This window comes from Mirounga leonina, unplaced genomic scaffold, assembly GCF_011800145.1.
Source record: "Mirounga leonina isolate KUSES-001 unplaced genomic scaffold, KU_Mleo_1.0 Mir_150, whole genome shotgun sequence".
Classification (NCBI taxonomy): domain Eukaryota; kingdom Metazoa; phylum Chordata; class Mammalia; order Carnivora; family Phocidae; genus Mirounga; species Mirounga leonina.
Window position 1 is genome coordinate 23,601,499 of NW_023270374.1, and position 18,477 is coordinate 23,619,975.

Genomic DNA, 18,477 nt, shown 5'->3' on the forward strand with positions numbered 1-18,477 from the left:
AGAGCAGGGAGCCCAATGTGGGGCTCGATCCCAGGACTCTGGGATCATGACCTGAGCCGAAGGCAGACGCTTAACGACTGAGCCACCCAGGCGCCCCTCATTTCACGTATTTTAAATTAATGATAAGTTCCAGAACACAGGAAATTATATAAAGCTTTCAAGTCCCCCCCCTTTTTTTAGAAAATTATAATTGTTATTAAACCTGGGTAAGGCCATATAGTACATAGGGAGAGAAGAAAGGAGGGAGAGAAAGTGCGAAAGGAAGGAAAGAAGAAAGGGACAGACTGTGTGGTAAGACCATTTAAATTTCATAAGAATTCACAAGGCTTTTTACATGTAATTATTGAAGCTAATCATGTGTGAACCTACTGAAATGAGGTGGTTTAAATAATTTAGGAGGGAATTAATACTTCATATGACCAGAATTCTAACATTAGTGCATGGACATTTATTAAAAAATCAAATAAGACATAAATGTATTGAGATCATATTTGTCAATCTTAAAGTTTAAGGAAGTCACTCTTTTTTTAAGGAAGCTCCACAACCCAGTACGAGATCAAGAGTTGCCTGCTCTACCAACAGCCAGCCAGGTGCTGAGGAAGTCACTCTTAAAACACTAAGGTACCAAGGGGCACCTGGTTGGCTCAGTCAGTAGAGCATGGGACTTTGATCTTGGGGTTGTGAGTTTGAGCCCCACTTTGTTGAGAAGGAATATAAACAATGTAGTGGCCAGCCAACAAGATAGTTTGTAAATTTGTTGCTGAGCGGGGAAATGACCAGTCCCCACATCAGGAAGGCTTGGCTCAAATTGCACTGATGTAAAAAACAGTGCCCCCCACCCCCTGCAAAACAAAGCATAAAAACTGTTCCCCGCCCTATTGCCTTGTAAAAATAATAGCAATAAATGAAAATAACAATAAAACCCTTATTTGCAAGCCATTTATGTGGCGGGACATCGCTCTGCAGCTGGTTGGCCATCCCTTTTGGGCACATCAATCTCACCTGGGCTTCGTGCCAAGCTCCTTGGGCACCTGGAAAACAAATTCCTCCAGAGGCTCCACAGACTTTGTGGAGGGTCCTTGTGGAGATGGATGGCTGCGTGCGCTGTGGCTGACCCCTGTAGTAGATATCCAGGAAGAGCCCAATCTTGGCCATGCTCAGCTCATCCGGATGGAGCAATGAGGGCCAGAAGAGAGACAGGCTGCGTAGTGGTTAGGAGCAGAGCTCTAAATCCATACTTCCTGGGATAGCTGGGTGCCCTTGGACAAGTGTCTTGACATCACCTGTAAAATGGAGATGATAGTAATGGGTGGTTATGTAGATTTAATGCAGGATTTATGTTTGTTAAGTGCTTAAGAATGGCATCCGACACTGTAAATGTGTTATTAAGTTATGCTGTCAGACCATTCCCACACCCGCTACCACTGCTCTACAGAGGGGTGGTAGAGGGGACTAGTCTTGGGGCTCCACCTGCCCCAGGCTCTGTGTCTTAGTATGCATATCCCCTGAAAGCAAAGTCTAAAAGTAAGGATTCAGGAGGAAGTCGTTTAAGTTGTGGTCCCAGGACAGTGGGGACAGTGAGGCAGGGAAGGACAGGAAGCCAAGACAGGGTGCAATGACAAGTAAGTTGCCACCTCAGGCAACAGGGCACCTTCCCAGGGGATCCTTTGAAAAACCTGTGGAATATTCTAGGGACAAGAACTTCGAGGTATTTCTCCACCAACTCCCATCCCTCATTGGTTGAGGGCTACTTCTCTGTTATTTCTCCTCAGCATTTGGCACTTCCTGCCTGCCCCATGCTTGGGCCAAGCTTAAATAAACCTATTGTCTAAAAGACAAGGTGACTGTTCCCTTGAATGAGAACTGTCCACCAAATTTGCACAGGACTTCTGAGGATGGGCTGAGGGCACATGGCCGGGGCAACAACAGATCTGCCACAGCTCGTGAAACCGTGTAGCACACCAGCTGGGAAACTCGCCTTGAGGGAGGAACAGTTTCCTCGTTCTCAACTTCTGCTAATCCAAACACTACTGCAGTCAACAACCTGGTGTATCCATCATTTTGCACACATACATGTGTACCCACGGGATAGTCACAGAAGCAGAATCGCTGGGCCAAAGGATATACGCATTTGTTGTTTTGCTGGAGACAGCCAAAGCTGTCATCCTGGGGAACCGCGCGTCTCCTGCGCCCTGGCCAACATCCGCATTCACACTCTTTGATCTTTGTCAGTCTGGCTGATGAAAAAATAGTATCCCATACTTAAAAATTTCATTTGCAAAACTCTAATTGAGGTTGACATCTTTTAATAATTTAAAAGCCATCTGTATCCCTGATAAGTTAATGAATCCAGACAATGACCAGCGAAGGCTACAAATGGCACACGAAGACGCTGAGCATAGTGTGCCTCCTGGCCAAGGAACACAGCACACCCATGAAATCGTCTTGTCAAAAATCAGATCTAAATGTGATCAAAGCCTCTTAATGTAACAACCATAGATGGAAAACGCAGGGGATGGAGGGGCACAGTCAGTTACATGGGAATGTAATCAGTAAAATGCAGACGGAGGTGGGGGAAAACTGGTCAGGACAAGTGACCCTGCTTCTAAACTCACTCTTCCAGGAAGATAGAGCAGATCTACTTTTCCCTCTATCTCCCGCTAGCTATAAACCCTGGACAAGCATAAGAAAACCCTGAAAGGGGGCGCCTGGGTGGCTCAGACGGTTAAGCGTCTGCCTTCGGCTCAGGTCATGATCCCAGAGTCCGGGATCGAGTTCCGCATCGGGCTCCCTGCTCCTTGGGAGCCTGCTTCTCCCTCTGCTTCTCCCTCTCTCTCTCTGTCTCTCATGAATAAATAAATAAAATCTTAAAAAAAAAAAAGAAAACCCTGAAAGGTGATGAGAAGGCAAACCGGCCAGGGACTTCAGGACCCCAGGAATGACACGGTGGCGCATTAGGGAAATAAAAATACATATATTGAATGAGATGAAAACACAGCATACCAAAATTTGCAGGACACAGTGAGAGCAATGCTGAGAGGGAAGTGTATATAATAAATGCGCACATCAGAAAAGAGAAGTCTCAGTTCAATAATCTAAGCTCCCACCTCAAGAAACTAGAAAAAGAAGACCAAAGTAAACTCAAAGCAAGCAAAAGGATGAGGTGCCTGGGTGGCTCAGTTGGTTAAACCACTGCTTTCAGCTCAGGTCATGATTCCAGAGTCCTCGAATCGAGCCCTGCATCAGGCTCCCTGCTCATGCAGGAAGCCTGCTTCTCCCTCTGCCTGCCGCTCCCCCTGCTTGTGCTCTTTCTCTCTTTCTCTCTCTCGCTATCTCTCTCTCTGTGTCAAATAAATAAATAAAATATTTTAAAAATATATTTTAAAAAGCAAGCGGAAGGAAGGAAATAATAAGGAAAAGAGTGGACGGAAATCAGCGAAATTTGAAGACATACAAAGAAATAAAGAACTCTGATAAAGGTAATTACATCGAAAAATATAAAAGAAGCATTCTTGTGTTTTGGGGTTGTAACTCTGTTTCCTACATGATTTAAAACACAAATGCATTAAAGGGGCACCTGGCTGGCTCTGTTGGAGGAGCATGTGACTCTTGATCTCAGGGTCATGAGTTCGAGCCCCGCATTGGATGCAGAGATTAAATTTTTTTTTAAATGCAAATGCATAAAAAAATTAGAAATCTATGTTAATGGGCACATAATGTATAAAGGTACAATTTGTGACAAAAATTTGCTATAGAAAGGGGGAGCATGGAGCGATATAGGAGCAGTTTTTATGTGACTCAACTTAAATTGATATCAGTGCAAGATTGTTGTCAATTTAAGATATTAATTGTGGGACGCCTGGGTGGCTCGGTTGGTTAAGTGTCTGCCTTTGGCTCAGGTCATGATCCTGGAGTCCTGGGAGCGAGCCCCGCATAGGGCTCCTTGCTCAGCGGGGAGTCTGCTTCTCCCTCTGCCTGCCACTCCCCCTGCTTGTGCTCTCTCTCTCTCTCTCTAGCAAACAAATAAATAAAATTTTTAAAAACGATGTTAATTGTAATCCCCATGGTGACATGATGCTTAAGAAAATATCTTAAAAATACACAAAAGGAAATAAGAAGAAATCAAGAATTTAAGCATCACTATAAACCAACTAGCCCCGGGCACCTGAGTGGCTCAGTTGGTTAAGCCTCTGCCTTCGGCTCAGGTCGTGATCCCAGGATCCTGGGATCAAGCCCCAAGTCGGACTCCCTGCTCAGCTGGGAGTCTGCTTCTCCCCCTCCTTCTGCCATTCCCCCCGCTTGTGCTCTCTGACTCTCTCTCTCTGTCAAATAAATAAATAAAAATCTTAAAAACAAAACAAAAACCAATTAGCCCTACCAGACATCTGTAGAACACCCCACCCAGCAATAGCAGAAACACATTCTTTGGTGCACATGGAATGTTCTCCAGGATAGGCTATATGTTAAACCACAAAACAAGTCTTAACAAATTTAATTTAATTAATTAATTTATTTTTAAATAGGATCCACACCCAACCTGAGGCTTGAAGTCATGACCCTGAAATAATGAGCCACATGCTCTTAGGGCTGAGCCAATCAGGCACCCCTCAATAAACTTAAAAGATTGAAATCATATAATGTTTCTTCTCCAATCACAGTGGAATGAAGCTAGAAATCAATAACAGAAAACTAGGAAATTCACAAATATGTGGAAATTAAACAATACACTGTTAAATAACCAATAAATCAAAGAAGATATCACAAAGGAAATTAGAGAAAACTTAGAGACAAATGAAAACAAAATACCAAAACTTATGGAATACAGTAAAAGCAGTGCTTAGAGGGAAATTTTTTGCAGTAAATGCAACCTACTACTTGAAGAGTTCAAGCTACCACAATTCACCCAATGTAAAATAGGTCATTTGAATAACCCTATAACAATCAAGGATATTGATTCAGTAATTTAAACACCCACAGACCCCCACCACCCACAATATTTCACTAGAGAATTCTACCAAGTGTGTAAAGAATTAATGCTATTTCTACACAATCTCTTCCAGAAAATAGAAGAAAAAGGAAGGGAATTACCTTGGTATCAAAACCAAAGATGCAGATGAACCAACTGCAATCTTTAGCTTTAGGGTCCTCATTCCTAGGGCACCTGGGTGGCTCAGTCGGTTAAGCATCCGACTCTTGATTTCAGCTCAGGTCATGATCTCAGGGTCCTGATCTCAGGTTCATGAGATCCAGCCCTTCAACAAGCCCAGTGCAGAGCCTGCTTAAGATTGTCTCTCTCTGGGGCGCCTGGGTGGCTCAGTCGTTGAGCGTCTGCCTTCGGCTCAGGTCATGATCCTGGAGTCCCGGGATCGAGTCCCGCATCGGGCTCCCTGCTCGGCAGGGAGTCTGCTTCTCCCTCTGACCCTCCCCTCTCTCATGCTCTCTGTCTCTCATTCTCTCTCTCTCAAATAAATAAATAAAATCTTTAAAAAAAAAAAAAAAGATTGTCTCTCTCTGTCCCTCTCCCTCTACCCCTCCCCACTCTTAAAAAAAAAGGTGGATCCTCATTCCAAAAAAATTCAAATAAATATAACTTTTATGAGGCAACTAGAGAAATTTGCATACTGACTGGATATTTGATATTAAGGAAATATTGTTAAAACTTTTATGTATATCAATACTATTACAGTTGTATACATTAAATAGTCCTTATTGTTTAGAGACACACACTGAAATATTTGCAGATGAAATGATGTGACATGAGTTATTTAAAATAATTCTGGGGTGGGATGTCTGGCTGGCTTAGTCGGTAGAATGTGCGACTCTTGATCTCCTGGTTATAAATAAGTTCAAGCCCCACATTGGATTCAGAGATTACTTTAAAATAAAATCTTAGGGGGCACCTGGTTGACTCAGTCGGTTAAGCGTCCGACTCTTGATTTCAGCACGGGTCATGATCTTAGGGCTGTGAGATTGAGCCCTGCGTCCAGCTCCACACTGGGCATGGAGCCTGCTTAAGATTCTCCCTTTCCCTCTACCCCACCACCACCACCTTGTGCGCATGCACGCTTGCGTTCTCTCTCTCTCTCTCTCCCCCCCATAAAGAAGCAAAAACAAAACTTAAAAAATATAAATTAATTAATTAAAATAAATTAAAAATAAATAATTCTCCCCCCTGCTTGGGTTCCTGCTCCCGCTGTCTCTCTGTCAAATAAATAAGTAAAATCTTTAAAAAAAAAAAAAAGAACTTCGGAGGACACTTTTTTCTTTTTTTAAGATTTTATTTATTCACGAGAGAGGGAGCACAAGCAGGGGGAGAGGCAGAGGGAGAGGGAGAAGCAGACCCCCACTCCTAACCCCCTGCCGAGCTGGGAGCCTGATGTGGAGCTCCATCCCAGGACCCTGGGATCATGACCTGAACTGAAGGAAGATTAATCCAGCTGAGCCACCCAGGTGCCCCAGGACACCTTTTTCTTTTTCTGTAATCTTCCTGGTCATGACTTTTGCAACACTTTCTAGTGCGTTTATCTTTTTCTTACTGATTTGTTAGGTTGTTGGTTTTGTTTTGTTTTGCTTAGCATATTAAGGAAACCAGTCCTTTTTCACCTTTTTAGTTCCTTATCTTTTCAGTTTCTTTCTCTTTTTTTTACAGAGAATTTTACTATTACAAGCCATTTTGACCCAAATGTTTTGACCTCATGAATGTGTTTATTCCAAGGCTATTTTGACTGTGAGTTTTGAATCCAAATATTTTTATCAGAATTACACTAGTTCTTTTTTTTTTCCTTTATTAAAGATTTTATTTTTAGGGGGCGCCTGGGTGGCTCACTTGGTTGAGCATCTGACTCTTGATTTAGGCTTCGGTCATGATCTCAGGGTTGTGAGATTGAGCCCGAGTTGGGCTCCATGCTCAGTGGGGAGTCTGCTTGGGATTCTCTCTCTCCCTCTGCTCCTCCCCACACTCAGGCACTCTCTCTGTAAAATAAATAAATAGGGGCGCCTGGGTGGCTCAGTCGTTGGGCATCTGCCTTCGGCTCAGGTCATGATCCCAGGTCCTGGGATCGAGCCCCGCATCGAGCCCCGCATCAGGCTCCCTGCTCAGCAGGAAGCCTGCTTCTCCCTCTCCCACTCCCCCTGCTTGTGTTCCCTCTCGCTGTGTCTCTCTCTGTCAAATAAATAAATAAAATCTTTAAAAATAATAATAATAAATAATAAAATAAAATAAATAAATAAATCTAAAAAAAATTTTATTTTTAAGTAATCTCTACACCCAATGTGGGGCTCAAACTTCTTAAACTCCAAGGTCAAGAGTCACATGCTCCACTGACTGGGCCAGGTGCCCCAGAATTACACTAATTCTAATACAGCAATAAAGTACTTTTTTTTTTTTTAAGAAAGCCCTTTTCTTGGGGCGCTTGGGTGGCTCAGTCGTTAAGCGTCTGCCTTCAGCTCAGGTCATGGTCCCAGCGTCCTGGGATCGAGCCCCGCATCGGGCTCTCTGCTCCGTGGGAAGCCTGCTTCTCCCTCTCCCACTCCCCCTGCTTGTGTTCCCTCTCTCACTGTGTCTCTCTTTGTCAAATAAATAAAATCTTAAAAAAAAAAAAAATTCAAGAAAGCCCTTTCTTGAGCAAGCTGCATGAAGTCAATTTTATTCCTCAATCAGTTATTTTATGACCAAAGTTAAATTCTTTCTAATGTTTGCTATTATAAATTTAATGTTACAAAATTATTTTTTCATTGCAATCAACCTGACTTCATGGAGTGAATGCCACTATGAGGATGTGATTCTTCTCTCACTCTTGTTTATCCACATCTGATTTCACTGGTTTTCTGCCATTGTGCATTATCTGCTATTGTCCATTATTTCCATTTGGTCTGATTTTTCAGGTCAGATTTGATTATCTAAATGTCAGAATGTTATTGTCTGTTTGACTTTTAGTTGATATCCAATTAAATGTGGTCAGTTTTAGCTTCTATCAACATAATTTTGTGTTGGTTGTTTCTACACCATCAGTGATAAGATGTAGTATTTGCTCACAATTCTGCCTTTCCCCCTACTCCACACTCACCAGTGTACTCTGATGGAGGATATTTCTCTGCCTATTGATGTTGGGCTTGGCTGTGGGTGGGAAGACTATATTTTCCAAAGATGACCATCTCATCTCCCATCTCATATGTGTCTTACACTTTGCATTGTGACATCAAGCAGGAAAGTCTATGTTCTCTCCCTCGTGAATGTAGGTGGAACTTGGTGAGTGCCTTAACCAACAGGGTTCAGCAGAAGGGATGCTATGTGTCTTCTGAGGCTAGATTATAAAAATGCAATACGCTTTTTCCTTGTTCTCTTGGGATTCTCACTCTTGGAATCCACCCACCATGCTTTGAGGGAGTGCAAACTAGCCCACACAGAGAGACCACCTGGGGATGCCACAGAAGAAGGATGTCCGGTTGACATCTCCAACTGAGCTGTCCGGGCTCAGCCAGCTGCCAGCCAGCATCAACCACCAGAGTGAAAACACCTCCAGAAGATTCTGGCCACTGCCTTTTGAGTGTTTCCAGCTGAGACCTCAAACATTCTAGAACAGAGGCAAACAGTCATGACTGAATTCCTGACCTACGGAATTGGCGAGCATAATAAAATGGCTGTTTTATGCCACTAAGTTTTGGGGTAGTTTGTAATGTAGCAATAGTAACTGGAACACCATAGGACTTGCTCTGACCAGTGGAATGTGGTGCCGATTCTGTGTGTGCTCGTTCTGAGCCTGGGCTTTAAGAGCATCCTGGGTCCCTAATCATCCCCCTGCCCCCCTCGGCGGTCTCTGACTTCTGCCAAGAGAAGAAAATGCCCTAGGTGCCCACTGCTCCCAGAACAAGGAGACACGTGGAATAATTTTGAACCCAACTGTTATGGGCTGAGTCGTGTCTCCTGCAAATTCATATGTTGAAGTCCTAACCTCCAATACCTCAGCATGCTGTGGGTCTTAGGGTAGGGTCTTTAAAGAGACGATGAAGTTAAAATGAAAGGAAAGGCCCTAACCCAATCAGACTGGCGTGTTTATAAGCAGAGGCAATCTGGACATACCCAGAGACACCAGGGATGCGCATGCACAGAGGAAAGCACATGTGAGGACGTAGCAAGAAGGTGGTTATTTGCAAGCCAAAGACAGAGACATCAGAAGCAACCAATCCTGCCAACACCTTGATCTTGGACTTCTAGCCTCCAGAACTATGAGAAAATACATTTCTGTTCTTTAAGCCACTCAGCCTGTGGTATTTTGTTATGGCAGCCTGTGATAGTGTGATTTATAATAAGAAATGTATATATTTGCTCTTAGTCCAGTTTCTGGCACAGAGTTCCTAAAACCCTTGGAATTTGCTAAGTAATGAGAGCAAGGAAGGTGTCTCTTCTTATGTTAATGAGGTGACTTTTGAACCCCACCTAAGGATTGCCCAGAGAACAAACCATGTGATTAGAGGGTTGAACTTTCAATCCCACACTCCCACACCCACCCCACCTCTGGGGAGAGAGAGGGGCTGGAGGTTGAATCATTCCCCAATGGCCAATGATTTAATCAATCACGGCTCTGTAATGAAATCCTCCATAAAACTCCAGAAGGACAGGTTTTTCGGAGAGCTGCTGAGTTGGTGAACACGTGGGGATGGGGGGAGAACAGTGCCTGGACACTACACGGCCGCTCCGTGCCTTTCCCCGTGCCTTGCCCTCTGCATCTCTGCCATCTGGCTATTCCTGAGTTCTGTCCTTTAATAAGAAACTGGGAATCCAGTGAGTAAACGGGTTTCCTGAGTTCTGTGAGCTGTGCTGGTAAACTAATCAAACCCAAGGAGGGGGTTGCGGGATCCTTTGATTTCTAGCCAGTCGGTTGGAAGCACAGGTAACCTGGGCTGGGGACTGGTGTCTAAAAGTCGGGGGCAGGGCTTCTTGTAGGACTGAACCCTTAACCTGTGGTAGCTGATGCTATTTTTGAAGTGCGTGTCAGAATTGAGTTGAATTTTCATACACCCAACTGGTATCTGGAGCTGAACATGGAGCCCAACACAGGTTGCGATCCCATGACCCTGAGGTCATGACCTGAGCCACCCAGGCACCCCTTAACTCTGTCCCTTTATCCTGCTTTGTTTTGTTTCTTTACAGAACTCATCACATATTCATTTTTCTGTCTCCCTCCATAAAAGAATGCCTCCTCTATGGGGCCAGAGACTTTATCTTATTCACTGCCACATCCCCATGGCCTGGATTAGTACCTGGCATACAGTAGGTGCTCAATAAATATTTGTTAATAACTGACTGAATAAAGGAGTGTCCTTGCCTTTGCTCAAGCCACTCCCTCCACCTGGAATACCTTCCCTTCTCCTTCCTCCCTTTCCTAATGCCACATATCCCTTAAGACTAAAACCTAGCCCCTATTCCTCCAGGAAGCCCTCCCTGATTGGCTGGGCTCTGGGCCCCTGGAAAGTGGCTTATTCCTGCCCTTCCTTCACCACAGTACTCAATCTTAGGTATACTGTAGGGTTTGTGGCAGGTAAAGACTGAGGTGGAGACTGAAGACAGAAGAGAACAGGCCAGCTTTATTGGCATTAAGAAGAGGAAAGGGCCCTCCATAGGCTCTAGGCCGGGGTGGAACTGCAGGGAGGGCAGCCCGGATGCCACGTCACTTCTTCCATTCCTTCTTCTCATAGTCCCACTGGGAGGCCAGGCCTTGCACAGGGTTGCCCTTCATATCCAGGATGCGCTGGAGCTGCTGGGCCTTCCACTCATCCGTCAGGGTGATGGGCTTCTTTGGGAACACTGCAGGTAAGGCATGGGGTGGGGACAGGGGTGGCTCAGGACCCTGCAAGTCTTCCACCCTGTCCCCCTGAGCCAGGGTCTCCAGTCACAGGGTTAGGACACCCCTTCCACCCTGTCTGTCCCCCCACCAGACTCCCTGCTAAAGCTTCATTCCAGGGACCTCTGGGTTTTGGTCCCAGCTCTGCCTTAGACTCACTGTGGGAATTGGGCCAAGGTCCTTCCCCTTTCTCAGCCTGCTTCCTTACTTTATGGCCCAATGGAACGGATCCAAATCCCAGCTCCACCCTCCCTTGCTGTGTGACCTTGAACAAGTCACTTCATCTCTCTGAGCCTCAGTTTCCTTCCCTGTCAAAAACAGGTCCTATCTCCTATGGCTGTGGGGATTGGATGAGTTAGTATGTATAAAGCAACTGGTACAGTGTGGGACAGATATTAAGTACATAATATATGGTAGTGATTATAATTACTAAGTTTGCTCCCCCTGACTGGGAAGAGCCCAGGATGAGATGGTTTCTTTTGCTTCCTAAGGGGGTTGGAGTTAGGAGGCGAGGAAGGGGAGTTCACTTTAGAAATCTGGGGAGGGCAGTACTTAACTAAAAGGCTGAGGCACTCAAGAGGCATTCTAGGTGCCATGATGTGTGCATCAGGGGAGATGGAGCTCTCTACACTGCTCAGACCTTACCTCCTGGTCCATCTGCCCCTGAGGCTGACTCAGCCTGTCTGACCTCCTCACCGGAACTTTCTAGCTCAGTGGGTGGGAAAGAAGGAAAAGATCTTTATGGCACCCATTAGCACCAAACACTGGCCTAGACTAGAATTCATCCTCATTTCATCCTCATGCAAGGCGGGAATTCCTATCACACTCTTACAGAAGAAGAAAAGTGAGACCGTTGGAGGTGAAGAGCTGGGGCAGAAACTGTCAGCCCTTCCCCAACAGCCCCTCCCCCGCTTCCGGAGCAGTGCTTCCTAGAGCCGAGTGGGCATCAGAATGACTTGGAGAGCTTGTTAAAATACAGATGGCTGGGCTCCACCCTCAAAGTGTCTGACTTGGTAGATCCAGACTGGGGCTGAGAATCTGCATTTCTAAAAGTTCCCAAATGATGATGTTGGTCCAGGGACCACACTTTGAGAATCCCTCTTCTGTAGTCATAAGCCGGTAGCTGGACATGTGACCAGCTAGCTAAAAACTACATTTCCCAGCTTCCCTTGTGGCTAGACATGGCCATGTGATCATTTCTAGCCAACAGGAGGTGAGCAGAAGGCCCGTGTGCAACTTGTGGACCGTAGAGAGGGGTGCATCCCTTTCCCTGTTCTTGGCTGGAACGTAGGCTTTCATGGCTGGAGCTGGAGCGGCCATCTTGGATGGCAAGACGGAAGCCACATGTGGAGGACGGCAGTGCAACACCCCAGAAGGAGCCTGATGCTGCAGAGTCTCCATACTCTCCCTGGCCTTTTTTGTGAGAGGAACAAAACCTGTATCTTGTTTAAGCTCTTGTATGTTGGAGACTCTCTGTTACAGAAAAATTAATGGTTAATAACAGCAATCAGTAACAGCACCATTCAGGCTTATGTGCCAGGCACTGGCTTGCAGCCATTAAATCCTCACAAGAACCCTGTGATGTGGGCACTATTATTTTCATTTTACAGATGAAGGAATTGAGGCCCAGAGAAGTAGAGCTCCCACATCGCAACCCAGGCAGCCATGATCTGCCCTTCACCCTACACCTCTTTGGGGGACTTTTCAAAACTCTGCAGATGAGTGCCAGCATAGTTGCCCTATAAGAGCTGGGCTGGTGGCTCTGACCCCAAGGGCACGGCCCAGGCCTGCAGCAAGGTGAGGGGTTGCCACTCACCATAGACCCGCTGCCACCAAATCAGCAGAGCTGTGAATCCAAAAAAGAAGAAGACACAGCCCATCACTGTCTTCCACTCATTGGAGCGACGGTTCATCTCTGCGAAGGTCTCATGGAACTGGAGGCGGTACACTGGAGGCAGAGGAGGGGTGGGGAAGGGGGGGCCTTGCATGTATCCCTCTCAAGAACCCTGGGCCAAGTCTTGGCCTCAGGGATCCCCAGCCTCCCCAGTCTTGCAGCAGATGCTGTCCATTCAGCAAATTCTTATTGAGCATCTACTGTATGCAAAGCATGGCCAGGAACAGGCTCCAAATATCAGAGTCGTTTAGGGGCACTTCTGGTGGGCAGGACACATCCCTCCTGTTTCCCAGGGTCAGGTCCTTCCCCCCCCCCCCCCCCACCGCCTTACCTGCCTCTCTGCTCCATCTCCCCACACCACTCAGTGATACCCAGGATGCTCCATGCTCTCCTGCTTCCATATCCCTCCCCACGCTGTTCCTACTGCCAGGCAACACCCTCCTCCTCACCATTCAGGGCCAGCCAGGACATGCCCCCCTCTGGGAGGCCCACCAGGATTCTCTCTCTCTCCTTTGGGTCCTCACAATCCCTTGGACACACCTCACCCTAGCCACACAGCCTGTATTACGGTTATCCAGGTTTGTGTCAGCTCTCCCATTGACCTGGGAGCACCAGGCCAAAGCAAGAACCATCAAGGTGATTCACTCCTGTGTCCCCAGCATCACCTAGTATCTGGCTGTGCACAAACAGCTGACTGAATAAAAGAATAAATGAACAAATGATGAACTTCACCCCTCAGGTATGCATTCAGGTGTTTGGGGATTTCTGGTGTCTTGGGTGGGGGCCCTTCTTTTTTTTTTTTAAGATTTTATTTATTTTTATTTTTATTTTAGAGGGAGGTGGAGGAGGGACAGAGGGGGAGAGAGAGGGAGAGAGAATCTCAAGCAGATGCAGCATGAGAGGTCATGACCTGAGCCAAAACCAAAGAGTCTGACACTTAACTGACTGAGCCACACAGGTGCCCTGGGTGGAGGCCCTTCTTTCCAAAGTCACCCCCCAGCCCACTCTCCCCAGCCAGCCCCACCGTGACACCTACAGGCCACCTTCTCGGCATGGCTCAGCTGGGTCCAGCTGCCCTTCTCCTTCTCCTTCAGGGCCCGCTGCTCAGCGTTGAGCTCTGCGCAGAAGGGCTCATCAGGCATGGGGTAGGAGCGCTGGGCATGGTAGTTGGTGTAAGGGGGCATCTTCCGCTCGCTATGGGCTGCAGGCACAACAGAAGAGCTGAGTTCAGGCTGCCCCTGGGACATCCCAGCTCTACCCATACTATTTAAAAAGAGGGCTGCTTTTATTGAGCACTTACTGTGTGCCAGGAGCCATTCTAAGGCCTTTGGGTGAGTTGACTCATTTACTCCGCATCACTCTGAGCCAGGTTGAGACTGTTATCTCTCCATTTTACAGATGGAGAAACTGAACAGCTAAGTGACTTGCTGAAACTCACAGAGCAGTAAGGAGCATGGCCAGGGCTGTAATTCAGCCCCTCTGGCTTCAAATCTCATGCTCTCTCGGAAGATTTGAGGTGAGGAGGGCATGTCAGGCAAAGGCAGTGGGTGGACAAAGGCTGAGTGAGATGAGCCTGAGACGGAAGATGTGTAACTGCTCTGCAAACTGTAGGGCACTATCTGCATGCCTTTGACCCCTGGTCAAGGGCACGCCTTTGGAGTCAGCTGGGTTTGAGCCCCAGTTCCACCCACCCAGCTCCAGCAAGCCCCTCGATCTCACTGTGCTTCGATGTCCTCCTCTGGAAAGTGGGGATAGTAAGAGAACCTACCTCACCCTGTTGTGGGAAGTTTCAGGACACCATACTTGAAAGGGTTAGCACAGTGCCTCGCAGCTAGAGGTTGGTTTTACTACTGCCTTCCTTTCCTGCAAGCTCTCCCTGATGGCTAAGCCCTGAAGGGCTCCGCGTGGGTGTCCAGGGGGTCCAGAGCAAGGCTGGAGGGTCTCGATAAAGCTTCCGTTTATTGATACCAGAGACGCCCACATGGAAGGCCTTGGTACTTCCTTGCCAGGACGGCATGGGACTGCTTTGACCCTTTTATTTTATTTATTTTATTTATTTATTATTATTTTTTTAAAAGATTTTATTTATTTATGTATTTGAGAGAGAGAATGAGAGAGAGCACGAGAGGGAAGAGGGTCAGAGGGAGAAGCAGACTCCCTGCTGAGCGGGGAGCCCGATGCGGGACTCAATCCAGGGACTCCAGGATCATGACCTGAGCCGAAGGCAGTTGCTTAACCGACTGAGCCACCCAGGCGCCCTGCTTTGACCCTTTTAATATCTAGGTCTCTGGGCCTCAGTTTGTTCATCTGAGAAATGGAGATAATAGCAGAGCATCCACCTCACATGGCTGTCATGAAGTCTGAGTGTGTTAATCTGTGTGAAATGTTGATCACAGCTTGGGGTACACAGTAAGGGCTCAATAAATGTTATTCTTCTGGGGGTCCGGAAGAATATCTGGCTGAAGTCTCTCCTGTTTTAGGCCCCTTTCTTCTGACTAGGGTCTGGAAAGGAGGTGCAAGGTCCTTCAGCACCCTCCGCCGCAGGACACAAAGTCCTTAGGGGCCTGAGGTTTGGGGCTCAGGCCCTGAGGAAGCTTCGAATGGAAGGGGGTGCTGTCAAATGAGAGCTCCATGTCCCAGAGGCATGTGGCCCAGGACCCAGGAGTGGGATTGTAGGAAATGGTCTGGGGCAGGCCCAGGGCAGCCAGCAGGAGCCCGAGTTGGACAGGGGTGAGGCGTGCGGGTCTTACCGGCGCTTCCTGGGCTATGCGTCCACCGCATCCCGGGTCCTGCTTTCTTCAGTACCAAGCTCCAGGCAGCTCTGAAGAACATCTGGGTGTGTGTGTGTGTGTGTGTGTGTGTGTGTGTGTGTGTGTGAGAGAGAGAGAGAGAGAGAGAGTTCTGCCCCACGTTGCCCTCTGCCCCTACCCACGGAGCCCAGACAGAGAAACTTTTTCACGGGTGCTATGGTGGGGGGCGTCCCAGGATTTCAAAGTCACCCTCATGCCCCTGACCCTTCCACTTTTGTCTGCTATCCTGATAGAGGTGGACGGGGGTCCTAGACATTTGGAGACCCCTCCTGGAACCTCAATTCACCTTCTGACAAGTGGGAGAAGGCCTAACTCCTGAGGCAGGGTCTCAATAGTTTGGGGCTGGGAGCCTGGGTTCTGGTTCCAGCCCCAGCTCAGCCAGGCCAACCTGGCAATCCTCCGTTTGCTCCCCCTCCCAGAGGAAACTGGGTGGGAGTCCAGGTAGGGAGGGAGCAGGTCCCAGGGCTACCTCTCTTCCTCACAGGGCCATCTGCCAAGGTCTTGCACGGCCGGTCTGGCCCCCACCTCTTCCCCCCTAATTGGCTGCCTACGTGCTCACAGAGCCTGCTCTGCTGAATCTGGTGGGGGGAGGGGACAGGCTGAGCCCAACCCCCTACCCCCCAGGGAAGTCTCAGGGTTTGGCATCCCAGGGGGGTTGGAGGTGGGAGGTGGGGAGAGGATTTAGAGGAGGTTAAGGACCAAATTGGGTCAGAAGGAGGAAGAGGAGCACACATCTGGGGAGAGGAAGGGAGTAGCCCACTTCTGGAAAGAAAAAGGGCCCCCCACATCTGGGGAGAGAGAGAGGAACCCAATAATTAGAAGGAGGGGCTGTACCATATGTGGTGGGGGGAGGCCCACATCTAGGAAAGAAGGGCTCCCTGTCAGTGAAAAGTAGCCCCACATATAGGGAGAGGGAAAGAGTAATCTACATTTGGGGAAAGAGATGGCGCCCCACATGCGGACAGAGGATAATTCCCGGAGGAGTCCTCGACTCTGAGCTGCCGAAGCCCCCTGATCCTCCTCGATGGCAGGAACCACACCGGCCCTGACCGACCGGTGACGAAAGTTCGGGTCCAAGCCGCATCCCTCACCCGCAGGCTCGGGCAGCCAGGCTCCCCCACCCACCCACTCACTCACCTCGCGGCTCAGCGCCGAGGGCGACTTGGGTCTGCAGAGCGAGTAACGGAGAATGGGCCGCAGAGGGACCAGAGCGCGGGGCGCCCGCCCCCGGGCCCGCCCCACAGCCTTCCCCAAGGCCAACCCCTGCGTGGGAACGTCCTGCCTCGGTCGGCCTTGGGAGCGCCCAGCCCGCGTCCCTGGGGGCGCCCCGGCCCCCAGCCTGGGGAGGGGCACTGCGGAGCGAGTCTCCGCCTCAATTTCTCCGCCCACGGGCGTCCTGTCTCTAGAGACCCCCAGCCGACAGCGCCTGGGACTTAGCTGGCGGTGTGTCCTGGGCCGGCGCAGCCCTGAGTCTGGTAGTCAGAGGAGCTGGATCATCCTGTCTCCACACCTTTGTTCATTGCTGCTCTTTGCGCTTGGAATGCTCTCGTAGGGACTTTGCAGACCAAAGTGTGGCCAACTTTCCAGCCCAGGCTCAACACCTCCTGCTCCAGGAAGCCCACAAGCATCTAGAATCTGGGAGCTGGACTGTAGTGTATCACCTTGCTCCCATGCCCCCACATACCCAGAGGAGGTGAAAAAAGCCTCCCTCTGGTGTTCAAATCTTAGCTGTGTGGCCCTCAACAAATGGCCTAACTTCTTCTTCTTCTTCTTTTTTTTTTTTTATAGGATTTTATTTATTTGTCAGAGAGAGAAGGAGAGCACAAGCAGGAAGAGCTGCAGGCAGAGAGAGAAGCAGGCTCCCCCCTGACCAGGGAGCCCGATGCAGGACTGGATCCCAGAACCCTGGGATCATGACCTGAGCCAAAGGCAGAGGCTTAACCGACTGAGCCACCCAGGCGTCCCAAATGGCCTAACTTCTGAGCTCCTGTTTTATTTTCTAGAAAAGGGAGCTAATGATAGTACCTACCTGACATAGCTGTTGTAAAGATTAAATAAGTCAACAAAAAAGCATCAGGCACATTAACTCAACAATTATTTATTAAGACTTATTACAGGCATTTTGAGTGTCTGTTGTTTACCAAGTTAAGTGCTTGGGGATATAGAGCCAAACAAAACTAAAAACAGTCCCTGAACTTTTAGGGCTCACAATCCAGTTCCAAGCAGTGAGAAAGGCCTGTGCAAAGGCCCAGAGACAAAAAAACTCAGGTGTGTTCAAAGAACAGAGAGAGGCCATCTTGGCCTGAGTGTGATAGGCAAAGAAAAGGGTTGGAGAGGGGCTAGACCTCACAGGCCATGGTATGGATCTTAGATTTTATTTTATTTTTATTTTATTTATTTATTTTTTAAGATTTTTTAATTTATTTGACAGAGAGATACATAGCGAGAGGGGAACACAAGCAGGGGAATGGGAGAAGGAGAAGCAGTCTTCCCACCGAGTAGGGAGCCCGATGTGGGGCTCGATCCCAGGACCCTGGGATCAGGACCTGAGCCGAAGGCAGATGCTCAACGACTGAGCCACCCAGGCACCCCTTTTATTTTTATTTTATTAAGGATTTTATTTATTTGTCAGAGCAGGGGGAGAGGCAGGCAGAGGGAGAAGCAGACTCCCCGTGGAACAAGGAGCCCACCGTGGGACTCGATCTCAGGACCCCAGGATCATGACCTGAGCTGAAGGCAGACGCTTAACCGACTGAGCCACCCAGGTGCCCCTTAGATTTTATTTTATTTTATTTTATTTTATTTTAAAGATTTTTTTTATTTATTTGACAGAGAGAGACAGGGAGAGAGGGAACACAAGCAGAGGGAGTGGGAGAGGGAGAAGCAGGCCTCCCACAGAGCAGGGAGCCCGATGCGGGGCTCGATCCCAGGA

The 18,477-nt window shown here is 48.1% G+C and overlaps 1 protein-coding gene across 2 annotated transcripts; it reads right to left on the minus strand.

Moving 5' to 3' along the window:
* Nucleotides 1-10,562: 10,562 nt before the first annotated feature.
* LOC118011354 lies at nt 10,563-16,832 on the minus strand. 2 transcript variants are annotated; one of them, XM_035006077.1, is made up of 5 exons: nt 16,683-16,832; nt 15,486-15,567; nt 13,772-13,852; nt 12,658-12,789; nt 10,563-10,804 (listed from the first exon to the last, which is right to left on the minus strand). In XM_035006077.1, exons 2-5 carry the CDS (start codon nt 15,565-15,567, stop codon nt 10,668-10,670), a joined length of 432 nt encoding a protein of 143 aa, XP_034861968.1. In that variant the 5' UTR covers nt 16,683-16,832; the 3' UTR covers nt 10,563-10,667. The 2 variants fall into 2 exon arrangements, with proteins under 2 accessions (XP_034861968.1, XP_034861967.1); XM_035006076.1 differs by having other exon boundaries at nt 13,772-13,936; nt 16,683-16,829.
* Between the last annotated feature and the right edge of the window lie 1,645 nt (nt 16,833-18,477).